Source organism: Dasypus novemcinctus, chromosome 21, assembly GCF_030445035.2.
Source record: "Dasypus novemcinctus isolate mDasNov1 chromosome 21, mDasNov1.1.hap2, whole genome shotgun sequence".
NCBI lineage: Eukaryota > Metazoa > Chordata > Mammalia > Cingulata > Dasypodidae > Dasypus > Dasypus novemcinctus.
In genome coordinates, this window is record NC_080693.1 from 54,870,246 (window position 1) to 54,890,742 (window position 20,497).

The following is a 20,497-nucleotide window of genomic DNA, read 5'->3' on the forward strand; positions in this document are numbered from 1 at the left end:
AGGCAGGTCTGCCTCAGCAGTAACAGGACACAGGCGGGAGGGAGGCAGGGCCTGTTAACCCCTTCCTGCTGGCCCCGCAGGCACAGCCTTCCGAGGCGCCTGCCTGCAGGCTGTTCTCAGGCTGCCGACCCACTCCCACTCCCCACCCCACCCCGTGGAGGGTTAACCCTTCCCCTGCTGCCCCAAGAAACAGGGCCAGGGGCTCCAATGCTCACCCTTGCCCTTCCTCCTCGGCCAAGAGGACACTAAGTGAAGGGCAGGCCCTGTCTGTGGTGGGGTTCCTGCCTTCTATGGCTCCCAGGGGCCACCTCAGCCACTCAGAGTGGGGCTCCAGGGGTCGAGGCATGGCCCCTCGTGTGGCCCCTGAACTAGCCATACCAGGCAGTCCTGTGGCTCCTCTCTCCCACACAGGGACAGGGTGTCCTACATTTTGCAACCCCCCTTTTCCTACCTCTCAACTAGAAGATGCTTGAGGCCAGTGAGGTCCTTACTAGAAACACCAAATGCAAACCTAAGGGGCTCCAGCCTGGAGCCACCATCCCACCTGTGCCTCCTTCTTCACCCCATGACTTCTCTGTTCCAGTAACAGCTAACAACTTAGCTCAAGTTGTTCTTCAAACTCTGGGAGACTGGAGCCCACTGCACTCAGGAAGTCTGGCCCAGAATAATTGACAAAAATCATTATGGTCCACAGTTTGAGCCAACACAGCACCTTTCTTTCCAAGAGCCATCTCTCATGGACTTCACCTTCCTCTGAGCAGGGGAGGGAGCATGCAGTCCAGGGGCCATTTTTAAAGCAGGAAAAGGGCTCTAAGAGGCCAGATAATTTGACATGGGGAGGAGGTTAAGATTGGAATGCCAGATCCCCGGGCCCCATGGGAAGAGCCACCTCTTGCTGAGAACAAGGGGTGAAGGGGTGGGTAGGTGTGATCCCCAGGGATGGGAATGGGTCCTTAGAAGTGGGAGGATCTTGGGGAGCCAGACTGGGGGCTGGGGGGTGTTGTCTACTTTTCTTCTAGTCTCACACTTTGTCATACTTGGTGATGATGCTTCAGGAACACATGGCTCCAGGAGACCTGTCCCCAAAAATGTGCACCAAGGAAGGCCAGAGGTGGAGACTACGAGGGGTGACACCCTACCTGTCACATGATTAGTTCCTTGTCCTGCTACCAACTTGCTCTTCTGCTGGTCATCCCACATATCACCTCCCCCATTGTGTCTCTCTCCTGCTGGGTGGCTTCAGGGCCTGGGAACAGGGATATGAGGGCAGGGTGGGACGTGCGTGGGAGGGTCTGGGTCACGAGATGACCTCACCCAGACCCCACATCCAAGACACAGAGGCAGGACGGCAGTGATAGAAACTTGAAGGTTCTTTATTGCTTGTTTGGGAACTGGTTTCCTATAAGGCTGCTCAGGCACATGAGTCAGCTTCAAAGATGCAAGGCTCCGTGACGTGCTTTATGGGGCTGAGCTCATCCGCCAGGACCATCAGGTCTGTCACCAGGGAATCCAGCAGCCCGTAGACCTGAAAGAACGGGCTGAGCATCAGGGCAAAGGTTCTCTCTGTGGAAAGCACCTATGCAAGGGGGCATCAATCAAGCCGCGAAGTAGACATGTCTGCACTTGTGAGAGAATAGCAGGGGGGACAACACTGTTGTAAGAATTTCTGTAGAACTTGTGTTTTGGGAGTCTTATTTTTCAAACCACTCTGGGTTGGTAACCCTGCACTGAGTTGATAAAGGGGCAGCTCCACGGAGCAGTGCTCCTTTAGCCCCTCAGGGCTGGCCTCGGGCCAACGCTTCTTCCTGGAAGGTCACGGATCCTGTATGGAAAGGTCTCCAGGACTGTCCCCCAAAGGGGCTGACCACACAAGCCTAGGCAAGTTGATTCTCAATTTCAGGGAGTCAAGGAAGAATCTCCCCCCTGGATCCTCAGAGCCCTTTAAATACTTTCTAGACCCCATCGACCTTCAGAAATCTTTCGGGTCACCAGCACAAATGGAGCTTCTGAAAAAATGAGCTTAGGACCGTCACCACAATGTATGGCATAATTCAGCAGCTACCCAGACACCCACATCGGAGGTAGACAAAGCACTGCTAGACACACTGGCATATTGAGCAAAGCTCTGTGGACCTCTCCTCCAAAACAAACACACAAAACAAAGAAGAAAACTCCTAGGTGGATCTCTGCTGCTTAAGAATAGATCATGTCCTTAGAAAATCTCTCCAGTGTTTCAAAACCCTTCCTGTTGATGGAAGTTCACCCAAGGAGCACATCTGCCAAGATGCACCTCATTCGGAGATGAAGAGGAAGCAGCAGAAAGAGGAGGGATTCTGCTCTGTTCCCTGAGTCTTTTTTCCTAACAGCAGCCAGAGTGATCTTTTAAAGCATAAATCAGCCACAGCACTCCTCCATTCAAAACCTGGCAGTGGCTTCTCACTTCAGAGAAAAATACAAAGTCCTAACACGGGCTGACAAAGCCCTGTATGGCACATCCCCCTCCCCAGGACCTCTGTCCTTCTCTCCTGTAGGTCTCCCCTCCATCCCTCCCTTCCCTCCTCCCTCCTTCCCTTCCAGACATGCTGGCCCACTCCCAACTCTGCCTGGAGTACCCCCCCTGGATGTACACTGGCCAGCCTCACTACCCCGTGTCTTGCTCTGTGTCACCACAGTGAGGTTCACCTGCCCCCTGCCCACCCCCGCCTTCCCCATTCCCCGACCAGTCTCTACTTTCCCTTTTCCAGAGGGCCTATCACCTCACCTACTGGAGGAGCTGCTTATTTCTGAGGTCCAGCCTCCCACACTAGAATGCCCTTCCCAAGGGCAGCCCAGCTCCAGCCGCTGACGGGGTAAGGCCTTATTGCTTGTGGGAGAAACAGGAGCGAATGGGTGAAGACAGGCATGCAGGGCAGGTGCGAGCGAGGGAGGCGTGGCTCCCGGCTGCCCCTCACCTCCGTGTGCAGCCTCTGCATGTATTTCTCCATGACCAGGGGGTCTATTGGCTCCTGTGAAGGGGTGGTGCTGTCAGGGGCAGGGTCTTCCAAGGAAAGCCGGTCCCGACTTAAAGATTTCATTAGTTTTTTCTCGTCCTTTGCCTTGTGCTTCTTGCTGTTTAAGCGGTCCTGCTTGAAAAAACCGAGACACACAGTCATCAGTTGCACCCGAGGTCCAGGATATTTTCAGCAGCAGGTCACAGGGAGAGCCAGAGCATCAAAGCCCCTCCGATGCCTGCCTCCAGTTGGCTCAGCCCCACCCAAGGCCCAGCCATTTCCTAGCATGCCTCTTTTCCCAGCAACTTGGCTCCTTTTTTATCCTCTTTTTCTTTGATTCCTAATTGCTTCTTTTCCTGGGACGCCCCTTTCCGGTCCTCCTTCCCAATTCTTCCAGAAGTCGATTTTATTTCCATGACAGGAGGCGATTTTCGATCTAAGGGAGTTGAGTGGAAGACAGTGTGGCACTTTGTGGCTGAGCTGATGCCACAGGCATGCTAAGAGGCAGGAGATGGCGATGGCAAAAGGCCACGTCCTGCGCGCTGTCAACTGCTCTCAGCAGAGTGAGGGCAGAGCCTAGCTCAAAGGAGAACGCTCCTTTCCTTGAGCCCTTCATCAGGCATCACGACCTTGTGGAAGAGGCCTGGTCGGGCAGCCAGACCTGGGTTCTACTCCCAGCTCCACTCTCCCCCGTGCATGACCATGGACACGTCATTTAACTGCTCTGGGACTAAACCTGTAAAATGAGGTGATCTTGAAGGTAGCTTCTGGGTCCCAAATCCTGACAAAAGATAGAAGGGTAGAGGGGCCCACTCCATAGTTTAACCTAATCGAGTACCACCCAGGGGTACAAATTGCTGAGGCTCCACCATGATCTGGGCAGAGGGGTGGGGAAGACGACATGATGTAATATCTGACCTTGCTCATCCACCAAGTCCAAATAAACGGTCTCCTTCTCAGGCAGGCCCAGCAGAGCCCTCAGCCACAGGGAATGGCTCACCAGACTGTCAATCACATCCCGCCACAGCTGCAAACTAAAGGGCAAAATATATTTGCGAAAGCCATCACCCCTCATTTGCCCTTGAACTTGCAGAGGCTCAGGTCCCTCTCTTCAAAAGGACATTCCGGGAACTGCCATGGAAACGCATGCCCCTGACCAGGTAGCATCTTCTCCCCATCTGGGCAAAAGCTTAGAGGGGAGTCTGGTTTCCCTTAGGCAGCTGCCTGGAAAAAAGTGGCCCCTGACCTGTGTTAGGAGCCTACATGAATTCAGTCCAAGTCCAGCTTGGAGTCATGGCTAGACTTCGGTCCAGTTCCACTGGGGCAGATGAACCTGGCCTGAGATTTCCAGCACCAGTTCCCCGGGCCATGTACTGAGAGCCTCACAAAAGGATCCCAAGCCTTTCTAAGCCAGTTCCAAACAGGCAACGAGAAGGTTGACAATAGAGAAGTGATGCTCCCAATGGAATCTGCCTCTCTTCTCACTGCCCTCTGGTTTCTTCTCTTCTCATTCTTCTGCTCATTGAAAAGGAATACGGAAAAAGGAGAGGGAAAGGAAAAGACAAGGTGTTTTCTCTGCTGTGACTGGTCCCCAGGGAGCACCAGGCGGCAGTGAGACCTCCTGCAGCAGGGACCAGAGCATGGAATGTTCCCAGCGTCCTTTAGCAACCTGAGCTCAAGGGGAGACCTGCTTGGGGACAGCCTGCTCAGGGCCCCTGGCCAGAGGCTATGAAGGGAAGGAAGCTGGGGCAGGCTTTCCTGACGAGGGCACCTACCACGTCTGGTACAGGAGGTCGGACTGCAACGGCCTCTGCTCCTGGCACAGCTCCAGGGCTCCTCTGTTGAGCCTGATTAGGGCGTCTTCCCTCTGGCTCTCCTCGGGGAGCGCCATCACTGCCTGGCAGGGTCACAGGCACCGTAGGCAATGGCTCTGCCCACCCCCACCCCCACCCTCCCAGACACCAAGAACTTCTCAGTCCTCTAGTGGCAGGTATGAGGATGAGGGGAGAGGAGGCAGAGAACACGAACCAGGAGGGGCCTGGGGTGGGGGAGAGAGGCGCTTTTCGTGGGGGCCTGGGACTGCCCTCAGAAATCGGTTCCCATGACCCTCTTTAGCAAGGTTTGCCGGGGCCGGAGAGGGAGCCCCTTCCTGCCCCCCAGCAGCCTGGGGAACCCTGGACATAAAGATGGCCCAAGGACTGCTTTCTCTGGGCCATCAGAGGTTTTGTCCTTGTTCCCTGGGGGCGAGCAGCCTGCGGGGGTCCTCTCCACCAGCCCCTTCCAGGTCAGGGAAGCACCTTTCTGAAGTCTTCCAAGCAGAGGTTCCACTCGGGCTGGGGAAGGCCGTCCAGTTCCGAGGGGCTCTTGGTGCTCTCCATGTCTGGGCTCTCCACCAGGATCTCCTCCATGATGCTCTTCCAGGGAGAGGGCTTGGTCATCGCCCCATTCTTGTGGGTCGGAGGGGGCTCTCGGGAGTCCCTGAGGGCCTCACTCTCTGGCCGGGGCAGTTGCGTTTCCAAGACCGGGCTCCTAAATTGCCTCAAGAGCTCGATGTTCATCAAGGACTTCTCCGCGGTCACCCGACCCCTGGAACCAAGGGGCTCCTCCTCGGCTGGCCTGGTCTCCTCGGACTTGGGGGGCAGCACCATGTACTGGCGCCACAGGCTGTGCAGATTTTGCACCACTTGGTGCTGGTAATGCAGCTGCAGCGGAGGCAAGGGAAGGCAGGTGAGGGGGAGGCCAGGGTGCAGGGCACCCATAGCTCTGCTGTCCCCCCCTCCCTCAGGAGCCCTGGGAGAGGAGGCAGGGAGGAGAGAAGCAGGAATGGCTAGGGCCAGAGGCGCTCCCCACCTGCCTCCAAACTAAAGACTTTTTTTCTGCATTTGGGTTTCTAGAAGATTGGGTTTGAATGTAGGAGGTTGTGAAGCTGAGTTATCTTGGGCAAATTACTTAATCTCTCTGTGCCTCAGGTTCCTTAAAGTCGAATGAGGATAAAATTAGTACCCACCCCACAGGGCTGCTGTGAGGAGAAAGTGAGCTACTCATGCGAGGCCCTCAGAACCACGGAGAAGGGTGTGCTGCCACTACCATGCAGGGCATGCCTGAGAGGGAGGAGCCCGGCTCCAGGCCTGTACCCCAGGGTTCTTGTAGTGGAATAAGTCCTCCTCGGTGAGGTAGGCGTCCACGGGCGACGGCACGCGCTCTGGAGTCAGGACGCCCCTCAGCAGCTCCTGCAGCACGCTCTCCACAATGGTGACCGCTTCGTGGGCAGCCAGCTTGTTCTGGAAAAGGGGCGGGGGCACAAGGTAGCAGCTCAGAGTTTCAAAACTCACACTGCATCCTCAGGGGATGTGCCTTCCTAGCGTTCGAGTTCCTGCTGTTTTCTGTCTCTCATACATACACATACATACTCCCAGACTCAAAAACTTCTGGGGCTCTCCAAACATCCTAGTTCCCTAAAAAAGGAGGGGCCAGTCCCAGAGAAGAGTTGCTCCTGTTTCGGACCAGGAGATTACACAGTCCACATTTTCCCCAGATCAGGAAGGAGGAGAAGGAGCAGGGCGAGCAGTTTGGACACTGCTGAGGACAGTGGGAAACTGTCATCTGGCTTGGCCACACGGTTGCTGTCACAGAGACACAGCAGAGGGGTAGCTCATGTGAGAGTTATGTCCCAAAGTCAGTGAATAAAGCCTAAATGATGTGTTGTCAAAATTACCTTTAATCACTGTTGGTTGAGCCCCAGCTGGAGTAGCCACTTTGTATGGGACCATAAGGAATTTTTTTTTAAACCCACATCTTTTCACAGAATCCCAAGAACAAGATGGCCATACTGTGACACTGACTGGGGGACAGCAGATTCCCAGTGTCCCATCTCACGCTTACTCAAGGGTGTCTGCTAATTGAGTGGAACGGTGGGCAGGCTCGCCCCTGCATTCCACCACTTAAATTGTTCTCTTTGGTTTGGTTTTGAAATCTTGTGGATTAAATGTGACTCCACTATAAAGGACCAGACAGCAGTAAACAAAATATAGTACTAGTACGAAGGGTCTTATGTGCCTTCCTAGCGTTCCATCGTAAGGTTCAGCCTCATTTCTTTCAAACTTAGTGGGAGCTGGGCATGGTGGGGTGAAGCTGCCCCTCCCTCTGCCTGCCCACCCATCTTTCACATCACAAAGCCCTGGGCAGCATTTGTTGAGGAGGAGTAGCTGCCTGTTGGTAGGAAGCTGAAATTCACCTCTTGGGAGAAATATCCCTGTGGCCAGTGCCAGAAAGAATGCAGGGAAATCTAGCTGGTGTTCATAGGAGCCAGGATCCCAGGTCCCTTACCTCCAGTAACTTCCTCTCATCCCTAAAAATGTCTTGGGTCAGGGAGACTGCATGGAGATTGACCTGCAGCACAGCACCCCCTAACAGGGTGGGGTGAGTGCCAAACTCCCAAGATTCCCTGAAGATCCCAGCACTCAAAGACTTGAAGAAGAAGGTAAAGTTTTTCGTTTCTCCAGGTAGAATCACGCCTGAGAGGGACAGAGACAGAGGTTGTCAATGAGTGCACACCAGCTGAGACCCGAGCCTGCATGTATAAAGTTAACCGAGCCGCCCGCCTACGCCTCCCCATTTAGCTGAGCCCCAGGTGGGGTGACTTTCGGTGCTAAAACTGGGAAACACTCAGGCAAACGGACAGTCGGTCGTGCCAACCCCAGGCCTGTGCATGGAGTTAACTGATGCCCTGGACTGTGTGTTTCTGCTCGACGGCGGCTCACACCCCCTGACAGGAGCAGCGCAGAGTAAGATGACTGCACACTTTCACGGGAGAAGTGGGGAAGGGGGGCTCCAACTTGCACGAGCTGGCCAATAGCCAGACCCCAGCTTCCCACAGACCTCAAGGACAAAACCAGCAGGACCTGGTGAGTGGGGCAGCTTCTCCCACACACCTTCCCGGTTGTTAAAGTAAAATCGCTGCATCCTATTTCTCTTCAGGTCGTGGAAAGAGTCTGGCTGGAAGCGCCGCCGCCAGTCATACCAAATGGCCACTGTGCCGTTATTGACCACAGTCAGTTCTGAAGATGTTTTTTCCCCTTCTAGGGTTTCAAAGGTCAAGCGGGCAGCAATTCCAACCTGCCTCTACGGAAGGAGGAAATATGAGAAATGTCTTTGTTAGGGGCTCTGGTCGAGGGTGCCCCACTCGCCCATTGGCCAGGACTTCCCTGGTTTCAGCGCTGGAAATCCACCTCCAGGCCTCCAGGGTCTGACCACTCCCAGGGCAGCACCTGAAAATGGCTGCCCTGAGGCGGTCATCCAGAGTAACGAGAAGAAGACATGACACAGACGATAGATCCAATCAGCGTTTTGGCTTCTTGGCATCTGAAGAATATGCTAGAACCTTCTTAAAGTGTTACATACTTGGGGGCTAGGTACAAATTGGGTGGCTTGTGACACTCTCTTTTCAGCCTTGTGATTTTATTCTTGTTCAAGTTAGTGTTGCTGTTACCATTTTCAGACACACTGAATGTGTGATCGGGAAAAAATGCAAATAAGAGACTCTGCAGGCTCCTCGGGACCGCCACTGTCACCGTGGACCATGCCTACCAGGGAGGCCTTCCGGCAGGTGCGTGAGGGTGCAGCCTGTTTTACCTTGTCCTGTGGGTTACTGCCTCTGATCCAGCATGCTGGCTTCCCACAGAACAGCAGAGAAGGGCCAAGAATAGGCATGGGGTCCATGTCAGGGCAACTGGCCAACAATTTTCTGTAAGGAAAACCAGTGACTTATTTTCCTTGAGGCTGCCACAGTTGTACCACATGGCACCCAATGGAAATGGCTGCCACGAAGTCCAGAGAAGCCGTCAGCTCTACATTCCAACGGAGGACGACAGCTTTGCTTCAGAAGCTCAATCTCCACCTGATCCATTCCTTCAGGTGGCAGATGATTAGAAACAGAGATTCTTCAAGCCCGCATGCCAGAACCATTCACTATATACAGCAGTGGGAGAGTCTGGAGATGCCCCATTTAACCAGCAAAGGAATGTCTAAGGGATCCCAATTAGGAGTTGGCTGCTGGAAAGGAGCAGCTGGGAAAAGAAAAGCTAGCACAGGGGCCAGAATGGCAGCCGCTAGACAGAGGCTGGGCTGGAGGCCCCCTAATCCCAGCGGGGAAGCCTGCCCTTTAATACTCGTGGGTGTGAAGCCAGACCCCTTCAACTCCTCTCTCGAGGGCCCTAGTCCAACTCACAAGCTCACTGAGTCATCAGAAGTGCTTTCCTTGGCACTTTCAAAGGCTGTATAGTCTTCCACTGTAACAGCTGAGAAAGGTTTCCCTCGGCCCACCACTTCCAGGCCATCGATATCCTCAGAAAGACCAAAAAGGAACGATTAGCAGAACACAAACAGGCACCACCTCTCGGGGCTTCAGACTGGGGCACGGGGGCATTACAGACCTGCTGGCTGAAATGCAGCTCTGCCATAATGCTCTGCAGCTCCTTTCGTCGGGACATTAGAAACAGACTCCGATCCCAGGTGTAGCGGTACCAAGCATCCCTCTGGGCTGGTAAGCCTAGAGCAGGGCCCAAGGACCATCAGCTGTCAGCGAAGGCTGCTGCCATGCTCCCTTTCCCACCTGCTTCTCACGGGCTCTGCGAGTACCCATCTCAGCACCATTTCTGGGAAGGATGAAAATACAGCTTCCCTCTGCCAGCTGGACTCCAGGCCTCCTACCCCACCGCTCCTCAGCTATACAGGGCTCTTGCAAAATTAACTTCCAAACAGAAAATCTTAGGATGATAATAAAACAAACAATAGCAGCTCCTTTTGTTGAGTGCTTGCAATGGGCCAGGATCTCTTAATATGAATCACATCTCGTTTAACCCCCTCACAATTCTATGAGTATTTCACAGACGTGGAAACTGAGGTTCCAACAGATTAAATAACTTGCTTGAGGTCAACACAACTGGGATCTAAACCTAGGCGATCTAAGGTTCCAAAGCAGCACTGTCCAATAGAAATATAATGCAAGTCACAAATGTAATTTATTTATTTTTAAAGATTTATTTTTCTCCCCTTCCCCCCCCACCCTGATTGTCTGTTCTCTGTGTCTATTTGCTGCGTCGTCTTTGTCTGCTTCTGTTGTTGTCAGCATCAGCACTGCGCATGGGCCAGCTCCACATGGGTCAAGGAGGCCCTGGGGTTTGAACTACAGACCTCCCATGTGTAGACGGACGCCCTAACCACTGGGATAAGTCCGCCGCCCATAAATGTAATTTAAAATCTTCTAGGGAAGCGGACTTTGCCCAGTGGTTAAGGCGTCTGCCTACCACATGGGAGGTCCACAGTTCAAACCCCGGGCCTCCTTGACCCGTGTGGAGCTGGCCCATGCCCAGTGCTGATGCACACAAGGAGTGCTCTGCCATACAGGGGTGTCCCCTGCGCAGGGGAGCCCCACATGCAAGGAGTGCACCCCGTAAGGAGAGCCGCCCAGCGCGAAAGAAGTGCGGCCTGCCCAGGAATTGCACCGCATACACGGAGAGCTGACACAACAAGATGACACAACAAAGGGAAACAGATTCTCGGTGCCACTGATAAGGATAGAAGCGGTCACAGAAGAACACACAGTGAATGGACATAGAGAGCAGACAGTGGGGCGGGGGGGGGGGTGGAAGGGGAGAGAAATAAATAAAAAATAAATAAATAAAAATAAATAAAATCTTCTAGTAGCCATATTTTTAAAATGTAAAAAGAAGCAAGTAGAATTATTTTTAATAAATGTTTATTTAATCCCATATATTTAAAAGTTTTCATTTCAACAATAGTCAATATAAAAAATTATTGTTAAAATTTATTTTTTCATATTCATCTTCAAAACCCAGTGTGTATCCTACCCTTATGGCACTTCTCAAGTCAGACATGCCACATTTCCGAGCTCCATAGCTATGTGTGGCTTGTGGCTGGGTCTAGAGCCCACACTCCACTCCTCCTACTGCTGTCACTGTTTTACTGAAGAGGAAACTGGAACTCAGGAAGGCATGTGACTTGCCTAAGGCCACCCAGAGGTAAGGGAGGAGCCAGGACTTGATTCCAAGTCTGTCTCCTACTGAGCTGTGCTGCTGCCCTCCTCCCAGGCCAGTCAAAGATGCCAGGGCCTGCGCAGCCTGCTGCTCACCCGTCTCCACCCGGATGCAGTGGGGCTTCCTGATGTGCATGATTGGTTCCACAAAGCCACGCTGCGCTTTTGTCTTCGTCATTACCAGGCCTGTCATTTCATCTCCCACATATTCCAGTCGACTCCAGAACCCACTGCTCTCCCCAATGGCCTGGCAAGGAAGGACAGATGAAGGTCAAATCACCCCGACACCTTGGGGAGATGCTGGTAGGGAACCTGGGAGACTGCCGCAAGCTACTAAGGCTCCCTTGGGAGAATTCACTGCTGTCCTGAAAGTAGGAAGGAAGCACCCACTTTCTTCCAGGATGCCCTGCTGTAGCCTCTACCTGGCCCCGGAAAGATGGGGTAAGTTGGTACAGCTACTGCACTGAGGTTCCAGAACGTGGCATGGTTCCTGCATAGTGCAAAAGCTGGAGTCTAGGCTTTTAGGAGACAAACACTAAGACTATTCTAATAATTGAATGTCTGTGATATTGTTCTTCTCAAATTCACTGCTACTGACCACCTCAGGCTGAATGATTTAATTGATCAGTTCCCGAACACCCAGTAACAGGACCAATATAATTCAGTAAAGAGTGCGAGGGCATAACATTGCTCTGCAATGAATGGGGCTTCTTCTCCCCAGCTGTGCGAGCTGAGACAAGCCGTTCCTGTGTCGAGACCCCTCCTTGCAGGACACCTGGGATGACTGTCCTTACCTCCCCGTCACGCTGGGCAGGAAGTGTCCGCTCAATGAGCTCCCGCTCCTCCTGGATCTGCCTGTAGGTCTCCCCAGAGTGCATGAGCAGCTCTCTCACAGGCTTCTTCAGGTGTCCTACAGAGAGAGAGCCAAGCACGAGGCCCCTCACCCGATCAGGATCTAGGGGAGCCCATGCACTGGGCTGATCTCGGGACACACGGAGGCTCGGAGGTGATAAACTCTTGGGAAAAAATGGCACAAACGAGTGCTGGCTCTAGACAGGTAGGAGTGAAAAAACACAGCAGAGCCTCAAAATCAGATGGAGGCTCCGGCTGCTTGGCTCACCACTGAGGGCTTCCTGCTGCTTCTTCCACAGGGCTATGTTGTGCTGCCAGTTTTTCAGAAAGTTGTGCCGAGGGGGAGCCCAGAGATGTGTCTTCTCTTCTTGTGGGGCTTTTGGCTTTGGGCCTTCTTTTGCCGAGATGAGGGTCATCAGACAGGGTGGGGTGTGTATCAGCTGGGCCAGCTGAAAAGCACATGGGCAGGCAGAGGGTGGTGAGAGGGCACTGAACCCGGGGGGAGGGTGAACCCACGCCCGCTGGGGCTCCACAGTGGTTAGTGACAGAAGACAGAACCCAGAACCAGAGGCCTCTGGATGCTGCTGTCAGTCCTTCTCCCCAGAACAGGAACCTTTGTTCTAAGATTGTCTGTCCTCACAACTGACGCTAATTCCCAACTTTGCCCACAGGGTGATTGAGCCATTGTTACATGCCCCCAGCCCCTTAGCACCTGCTCAATCAGAGGGTCTAGCCTAACCAGGAAAGCAGAGGAACTGAGAGACAGAGAGGAGCGCTGCACTGCAGAAGCGCCGGAAAGAGAGACTCCCCATGCAGCCCTAGGAGCCCTAGGAGCTGTGCAAAGCCACCTTCTACCACTCACCCCTGCCCCCGTGGACTGAGGTGGAGAGATGACTGGACTTTAAAGAGATGAACCCAGAGCTCATTGTTGCAGTCAGAGAGGCCTCAGCACAGGCCCAGAGTCTGGATGCCTTTCCGGGTTCAGTTTACCTGAAGCCAGATACTTTCACCTTGGGTTCGACGAGGCACCTCTGAATCCTGTAGTAAATGCCCCCTTCAGCTAACACCAGCTTAAATGGGTTCTGTGACTTGCAACTAAAGTGTCTAACTATTCCAGGGGAGGTCACATCATCTCAGACTCCAGACCAGAGACCAGATGGCCTCTTCAGCCCTGGTCCTGCTGGACTCTGCAGCTGGTGACTTCTCTCATCCACACAGCTCTGTACAACGAACCTGGGTGTTCCCTCGTGCAAGTGCAATTCTCTTAAAGTCCTGGAGACTCCCCAAGATGTGGTGGGGCAGGATCTGATCACTGTCATCGAAGCTGTCACCCGGACCTGGGGGGGAAATGAGGGAAGGGAAAAGACAAGCTGTAGCTAGTGGATGGACACTCTGCAAGGGCGCTCCTTTCGATAGAGACCTGCACCAGAGCAGTGACGCCAGGGCCCAGGCTGGGCCTACCAGAGTAGTCCAGGGGCTTCGTGGCTGCATCTGGAGTAGCAGGATGCGCTACTAAGTGGCGGATCTTCCTCCTGGGATCCTTTGGTCTGAGTTTACGGACGATAATTTTCTGGGCAATGGTAGGTTTCTCTTCCGTCGCAGTAAGGCGAGGAATGTGTTGCTAAAAAGAAACAACACAGGAGATTTCTCCCTGAGACCAGGAGGAGGAAAAACACTACCCCTTCTCATTCTTGGTGGAATTCCTAAGGGCTGCCCATCTCCTCCCCCAGCTCTGTCCATATGTTCTGTCAGGGAAATGCTTAGTGACACATGTGAGCTTCAGCGACACCCTGAAGGTAAAAAGAAAAAGGAAAAAGCATTTTCTGCCTCCACACAGTTCAGGTGAGAAGGGGCTGACTCTTTCAGGTAAAGCATGGGGTTGGAGTTAGCAGCTTTATCCACCTCTGTCACTCATTTCCCTTTTCATGGAGTGGACATGATGGCATCTACCTCTGTGGGAGGCAAAATAGCATCTCATTTCCCCTGCAATTCTACATAAATCTCAGAAATGTTCAAACAAACAACACAGTAAATTCCTTTATATGCTAACGTGAAAAGTATCTGTGCTTAATGGATTTTTCCATGGCATTAGACATCCCCTGAGAGCGGGGAGCCAGTGGAGAGCCTGTGGACTTAGCTGATGTTCCAGACTGCACAGGCCAGCAGGCAGACCTCCCTGCAGCACCGAGACCTTACCTTCTTCAAGTCTTCTCTCTTAATGGCTAAGGCAAGGATGTCATCTCCTTGTAGGACATTGCTCACAGGTTCAGGTTCTTCTTGTATGGGGGGTGTGAGCTGTTCAGGGATCTTTCCCCGCTTCCTTTCTGAAGAGAAGCAGAAAGCTACGAGTGCTTACAGAGCCCTTGCTGTGTGTATAAATATATACATACGTTAGCTGCTCGGACGGGGAGCAAAGCTGGCCCCCTGGACCTTGGCAGGACCTCGCTGGGGCAATGGGCGCTCTCCTTTGAAGGTCCCCCTCCCATTTGATTGAGGCCGTGTTCCAGTCCAGACGGTGCTGTATGCACATGCAGGAATGACCTCAGGTGCATCGCTTAACCCCTCGAGGCCTCAGTCTTCCAGTGTGTAAAATGAGGAAGCTGGACTGAATCGGTGGTTCCCATATATCAGTCCAATGTCTTAGAATCTTCTTGGGCACTTTACATATACAGCTTCCTGGATCCTGAGTGCATGGATCCAGGGCTTGGGGTGTTGTGCTTTTTAAAACTCCCCAGATGATTCTCACACAGGGTGGTTTGGGACAACTGGACTAAAGCTTCCTCAGCCTCCATCAGTGCTGACCCATTCATTCTTCTGAGTTAAGGCATCAGGTTTTAAGACAGCAGACTACTCATTGTTGGCCATTATTTCACGAGTTCATTTAATAAATAATGCTGTGGAAGCATTCTCCATGTGCCAGGCACTATGCTAAGCTCTGGGGGGTATAAGGTTGAGCCTAGAGCTTCAGAGCACATATGCCCAGTAGGGAGATACACTGTCAAACAGTCTGAACTAAAGTTACTATGGGAGCACCCAAAGGGGCCCAGCCCAGACCAGGGGGTGGTCAGGAGGACATCCTGAGAAGGTGATGTCTCCACTGAGAGCTCTAGAATGAAGAGAAGTTAGACAGGGGAAAAGGAATTGGGGAGCTGCATTCCAAAGAGAATAGCAAAATAGAGGCTAGAGGCAAGAGAGAATGGAACTCAAAGCATGTGTTTTGAAATAGCTGGAGTGTAGCGAGGTGGGAGGTAGGGAGCCGTGAGCCTGGAGAGGATAGTTGGGGCCATAATATGAAGAGCTCCATGAGCTGTGTTAGGGACTTCAGTCTTACCCTGTGGGCAATGACACAGCATGGAAGGCGTCCAGGTACAAGACTGAGGATGAGATTATTCAGGAGTCTCCTGCAGTAATGAAGTGATTGCGGGATTGTGGGACAGGAGAGAAGTAGAGAGACTTGGAAGGTATTTCTCATGTGGCAGCCACAGCATGTCATTGAGAATATACTGGGCAGAAGTGGGTTATTCTCCAACAAGAACTCACCTGCTACACCCTTCCATAGAGGGAGGGTACTAGATTCAAATAGCTCTCATTTCTCTGGCTCCCTTTGCCCCCTGGTTCAGAATGGTTTGATATAAAGCCCTACACAAAATAATCAAAAGAAAACTTAAGTCCTGCCTTCAGGGAGTTTCAAACAATTTGGTTTTGCCTACTATTTCTCAAAGTGCCTTCACCTCTAATTATTTTTCAAACTTTATTTCAAATTCAAAAAATAAAATAAGAGACAAGGCAGCTCAACAAGTTATGGAAGTATTACTCTCATTTTCCAAGAGGCAATCTCACTAAAACACCATGGTTTGGTTAACAAAATCAAATCAAACTATTTTTTAGGAAGTGTCCAGAATCATCATGACAAAAATAACTCTAAATTTAGCCCATCAGCCATAGTCCATGCACTGAACAATGGGGTCAGCAGAAACTCAGGAGTGTATGGTTAAATGAGCTCATTCCAGACACACACACATGCACACACCTGAATAGCCTGCAAGTAGTTCTGGTCCAATCTGTTGTCACACATGGACAGGCAGCCTTACGTTTTGATCTCCACTTCCCCTCTCCCTTCTACACAAAGTCAGCCCAAGAGAGAATTGGTACCAGTTGAAAGTCTACTTTCGTAAATAATTTGGTATTATTTATATTTTCCAATATAAATGGGATAAATATACTTCTTTTGTCCAACATCTTGACTGAGTCTACATCTTCCCAAGAGATTAAACACCTCCAGATGTGTGCTATTGACTGGTAGGTGGATAATCACTATGTGTAAATTTTTAAACCTTCAATATTGCCAATAATTTGGGGAGGGGAGCGAAACTCCCATCTCTTTCAGTGGTAAAGAAATGAATGCTCCATGTTTGGTTTAGATTGAAATAGTGAAACTCTGGTCTGAGGCTTTTCTGAAAAAGTCACCTTGAATGTAGTACAATAAATGTAACTGTGTACAGTCAGTGAATGGTATGTTCTAGTTAATAAAATGTTTATAGAAATGATGTAAACATTTTAAAAAATAAAATTCATCCCAGAGAATATTTACCAAGCCTGTCTATGTGCTATAAGCTACAGGAAGATGGCGTGAAAGGTCAAGCTATAGCCGTTCTCTCGAGGAACTGAAAAATGCAACAGACACAAACACACATCAAGTTAAGTGCCCACATAGTGGCACAGGGCATGTTTGGTTAGATGGTCAAAGAAAGGAGCGATCCATGTGGGGCATTGCTTTAAAGCTCTAAAGCTAGGTTCAGAGGAGCAGCCGTGGGGGTCAGCGGTCACTTCACAGGCTAAGTTAGGCCTTGAAGGGAAAGGCTGTGCCCAGGGGGAGCAGCAAACACAGGTATTCCAGGTGAGGTCATAGAGCGTGGGTGGGGGCAGGGCTGAGCGTGGCATGTGTGGGGCATGTGACACTGCAGGCTTGCTGGGCGACAGGGGTGCAGATGGGGACAAGAGGGGGACCAGGGTCGATGGCTCCGTAAAGGATGGCTAAGCATCGGATCCTTCCCGTAGGCAGGAAGGTTTGGTCCAGGTCCAGGAGAGTGAGCTGATGAGAGGGGCATTTCGGAGTGACCCATCCAATGGGGGTGAGCCAGGTGGACCGGAGGGGCAGATGCCAGTTGGGGGGATCAGGGAGGTGGGACGATGCTATAGGGGTAATTTCAGGACCTGAGGAAGGACGCGACAGGGTTGAGCCTGCCTCAGTACCGAAACCGTGGACGCCCAGCTATGTCAGGTCATTTCCTGGGTCCTGCGGGGCCTGAGGCAGAGGCGTATTCTCTGACCTGGAGGCCCAAGCTGAGCAGCTGCGCCTGGTGAGACAGAGCTGGCATTTCTCCCACTATCGTGGCAGCCAAGGGGGTCTGAGACCTTTCAGGGGTCAGGTGACACCTCTGCTGGAATCAGGCCAGGCAGCTAAAAGCAAGGTGCTCTGACAGGGTGCCCATATAAGTGGTACTAGTTTTCGAGGTGCCAACGTAGAGTCCACACCACTCAGACAAGATGCACAACAGGATTGCCACAGGCAGCAGGGAGGTACAGAGGAAGCTACCGAGGGACAGGAAACCTGGGCGCTGTTTTTCTGCTTCTTATCTAAATTTTTTTTTTTTTTTTTAGTGTTGATTAACATCTTGGGGGGAATTCTGACCTGATGGTTGTGCTGTGGGGAATCAGGGGGGAGGGAGAAAAGTATCTTAACAGAGCAGAACTTAAATTGGTGGGGGACGGTGATCTGGGATTGCATTGCAACAAAAGCTGGGAGAAGCCTGGGAGTCGAAATGGTTCAAGTCCCTAAACAGGTTTGCAGCCGCCATGTTTGCTTGGCTTTTTGCTTCTAATCCGACCTTGGAGAACACACAGCACAAGACGAGGAGATTACATATGTTGATTAACTGCATTGTATTGAAGAGGGGAAAAAATACTGCCCTATTTCCTTAGAAGTTTCCCCTGAGATGTTGAGGGAATAAAAGGTATCTTGCATGTTAAAAACTTATTTCCCACCTCACTCCACCTCATGTTCTTAACTCAAGAGCTATGTAGGCAAACTAAATTTCCCCTTATTAAAAGTAAGTATGCAGTGAAAGAAAATCTTTCCTTGATTTGTTTACAGGAGAAAGTTCAAATCCGATAAGATCTCCCAGAGACTAGGTAAGCAGGAGGCAGTTGCTAGCAAAGCCCTTGACTGCCCTTGGGAAAGGAGACCAGATATTTTTCTTTTTAATTAAAGAAGAATGTTGCAATGCAGCCTAAATCTGACTTTTATACCATGCAGAAACATAAAAGAAAACCATACTGAAAACACCTAAGCTCTTATTAGCTTTCCAGGCCTCTCTCCTGACTCAGGCCTGTCCCTCTCCTCAGGCTGCACTTTCTCCACAACTCAGAGGGTGGGACCCCCAGGGCCAGCAGGCGCACACCGACTTTTTGGCACAGCAAATAAAGCTCTTTCATGATCTGGCCCCTACTCACCTGTGCAGGCCCCCTGACTCCCTTTCAGCTCCTTCTGCACACCTGCCACCTCCATCTTGACCACCCATGCCCTATTTGCTCACTGCCCCGTGCCCAGCTTACTCTGCTCTATGCCTGGAAGAGAAGAGCACCCTTCTTTTTTTTTTTTTTTTTTTTAGGTCTGCTACACGGCACCTTCTTCAGAAAACCTTGCCACCTAACTTTCCCATCCAAGGCCTGGGTCAGGCGATCTGGGCCTCTTTTGCCCCCAGGGTTAGACATTTACCCCACTGCATTATAGTCCTGCATTTTTCTGGTTACTCAGTGCCTCCATCCGGCTCGGAGTTTCCTGAGGGCTGGAGTCACACAGTTAATACTGATGTCCTCATTGCCCAGCACAGTACCCACACATGGCAGGCCCTCAGTAAACAGACACAACAAAGAGCCAAAGAAGGTGGGCTGCAAAGGGCGACAGTCTGTGGTCAGACACCTGCAACCAGGGGGTAGCTGCAGAGGCCAGGAGGCAGTCATGCCCAGTGAGTCTCTCCAGATTTAACAAGTTGGACAGTTGTCATCTGGCCAGAAAGGACACAGGCTGGGAAAAGGCAGGGAGGGACAGAATTAGCCAAGTTAGGCACTTCTTCTGGTTTTTTTCCACAAGGACTCCGTGGTGACACTCCTAAAGGACCCTGTCAAAGTCACTGGTTTCACCACCCCAACCTGTTTCTTGCATTCTTCCCTGAATTCCCCTTTCCACAGATCTCATTTCCTGGCCTCTCTAGCCTTAAATTCTCCCCTGGCTCTTCTGGACCCCACCCAGTGAAGGGACCCTGCCTCCTGCGTCTCACCCTTAGCCCAGGCCTCCTATGCCTTCCTACCCATGACAACTGGTCCCTGAAGCCACCCCAAAGTCCCCCACTTCCTGCATCCCCATCCCCAAGGCCCAGTGTGCTCTATCCCTGTTTATCACCCCCAGTAGCCTGTATCCCCTCCCTTCGGGGGGGTTCTGCCTGGTCCATCATCCCTAAGGCTCCAGTGTCCTGTACTCCACCCCCCAGGGTTCTCTATCTGCCCCATCGGTGACCCCCATCCCAAGAACCCGTCTCCCTGTCTAGTTCTCCTGAGCACCCAAGGCAGCCAGCGCCAACCTTTCAAGGACTCTGCGGCCTCCAAGAACCTGCTAGGAGGTATTCTGAGGCGGGAATCCTTCTTTAGAGACTTCATGGTGCCGCCCGGGCTGGGAGCCCCGCCCTGCGCCGCCGGGAGCCGAGGCAGCGGGGCAGTGTGGCGGCTCCCACCGCGGCCCCGCGCGCGCACGCCTGCCAGCGGCCGCCGCTGCGTCCATAGCAACCGGCGCCCCGCGCGGGGGCGCGCACCCACCGAACAACTTGGGCGGAGATGTCTTGGGAGACACCTTCTTCATCACGCCGCGCCCGAGCGCCCGCCGCACGCAGCGCCGCGCTCCAGCGGACCCGGAGAGAGACCCCGGGCCCGCGCCGTGACGTCACGGGAGGCGCCCGCGAGCGCTGTGACGTGCCCCGCCTGCGGGGGCCGCGGGGGGCGAGCGGCCCGGCCGCGGGAGGGGGGAGCCGCCGCACCCTGCCGCCCGCGCCTGGCCTGCACCCCCGCCGCGGCCCGTTGGCCGGCCTCGGGGATCCGGCCTTTCTCCCGGTGCGGGAAACCGCCCCGCAAGGCTTCCCGTGCGTTTCCCGTGTCCTGGCGCCCCTGCCTGTCCTCCTCCGCACCTGGCCCCTTCGCCGCCGCCTGCGCTCCGCTGCTGCCGCGCTGGCCTTCCAGCATTTCCCGGACAAGCCAAGCTTTTACCCCGACTTGGAGCCTTCTCACCCTACAGGTCTCAGTCTTGGGAGGTGCTGCCCTTACTCCCAAAATTTAGAGTAGCTCTTCTCTGTGTTTTCCATCTTTTAAACGCAGCCTGTTTAGTTTTTCTCAGAGTTTTAACACAATCCGAATTATTTTGTGTCTATGTGGTTGCCTTTTGTCAGGCTCACTGTCAGAATGTAAGTTCTGTGGGCGCAGGGACCTCCTCTCCCTTGCCCCAACTCCCCACCCCCAACCCAAAGCTTAGAATAGTGCTAGTATTCACTCAGTA

General features: G+C 52.6%; 1 protein-coding gene across 7 annotated transcripts; it reads right to left on the reverse strand.

Moving 5' to 3' along the window:
* Positions 1-1,357: 1,357 nt before the first annotated feature.
* On the reverse strand, positions 1,358-20,497 carry MYCBPAP (MYCBP associated protein). Of its 7 annotated transcripts, none has more exons than XM_058283996.2 (19): positions 20,133-20,497; positions 14,092-14,219; positions 13,357-13,516; positions 13,129-13,232; positions 12,164-12,344; positions 11,838-11,953; positions 11,140-11,290; positions 9,422-9,537; positions 9,217-9,332; positions 8,622-8,733; positions 7,922-8,111; positions 7,317-7,504; positions 6,125-6,271; positions 5,288-5,692; positions 4,766-4,887; positions 3,909-4,024; positions 3,281-3,426; positions 2,952-3,122; positions 1,358-1,525 (listed from the first exon to the last, which is right to left on the reverse strand). In XM_058283996.2, the coding sequence occupies exons 1-19, from the start codon at positions 20,185-20,187 to the stop codon at positions 1,412-1,414; spliced, it is 2,838 nt and encodes a 945-aa protein (XP_058139979.1). In that variant the 5' UTR covers positions 20,188-20,497; the 3' UTR covers positions 1,358-1,411. The 7 variants fall into 7 exon arrangements, 3 of the variants coding, with proteins under 3 accessions (XP_058139979.1, XP_004480486.1, XP_023440963.1); XM_004480429.4 differs by lacking the exon at positions 20,133-20,497 and adding an exon at positions 19,768-19,906; XM_023585195.3 differs by lacking the exon at positions 20,133-20,497 and adding an exon at positions 19,536-19,675.

Coding starts and splice junctions, on each gene's coding strand:
- MYCBPAP (XM_023585195.3), bottom strand. CDS start 19,611: ATGAAGTCTCTAAAGAAGGATTCCCGCCTCAGAATACCTCCTAGCAGG. Junction 7,505..7,921: donor TTACTTTAACAACCGGGAAG/GTGTGTGGGAGA, acceptor TGTCCCTCTCAG/GCGTGATTCTACCTGGAGAA. Junction 1,526..2,951: donor TGCAGAGGCTGCACACGGAG/GTGAGGGGCAGC, acceptor CCGTTCTTTCAG/GTCTACGGGCTGCTGGATTC.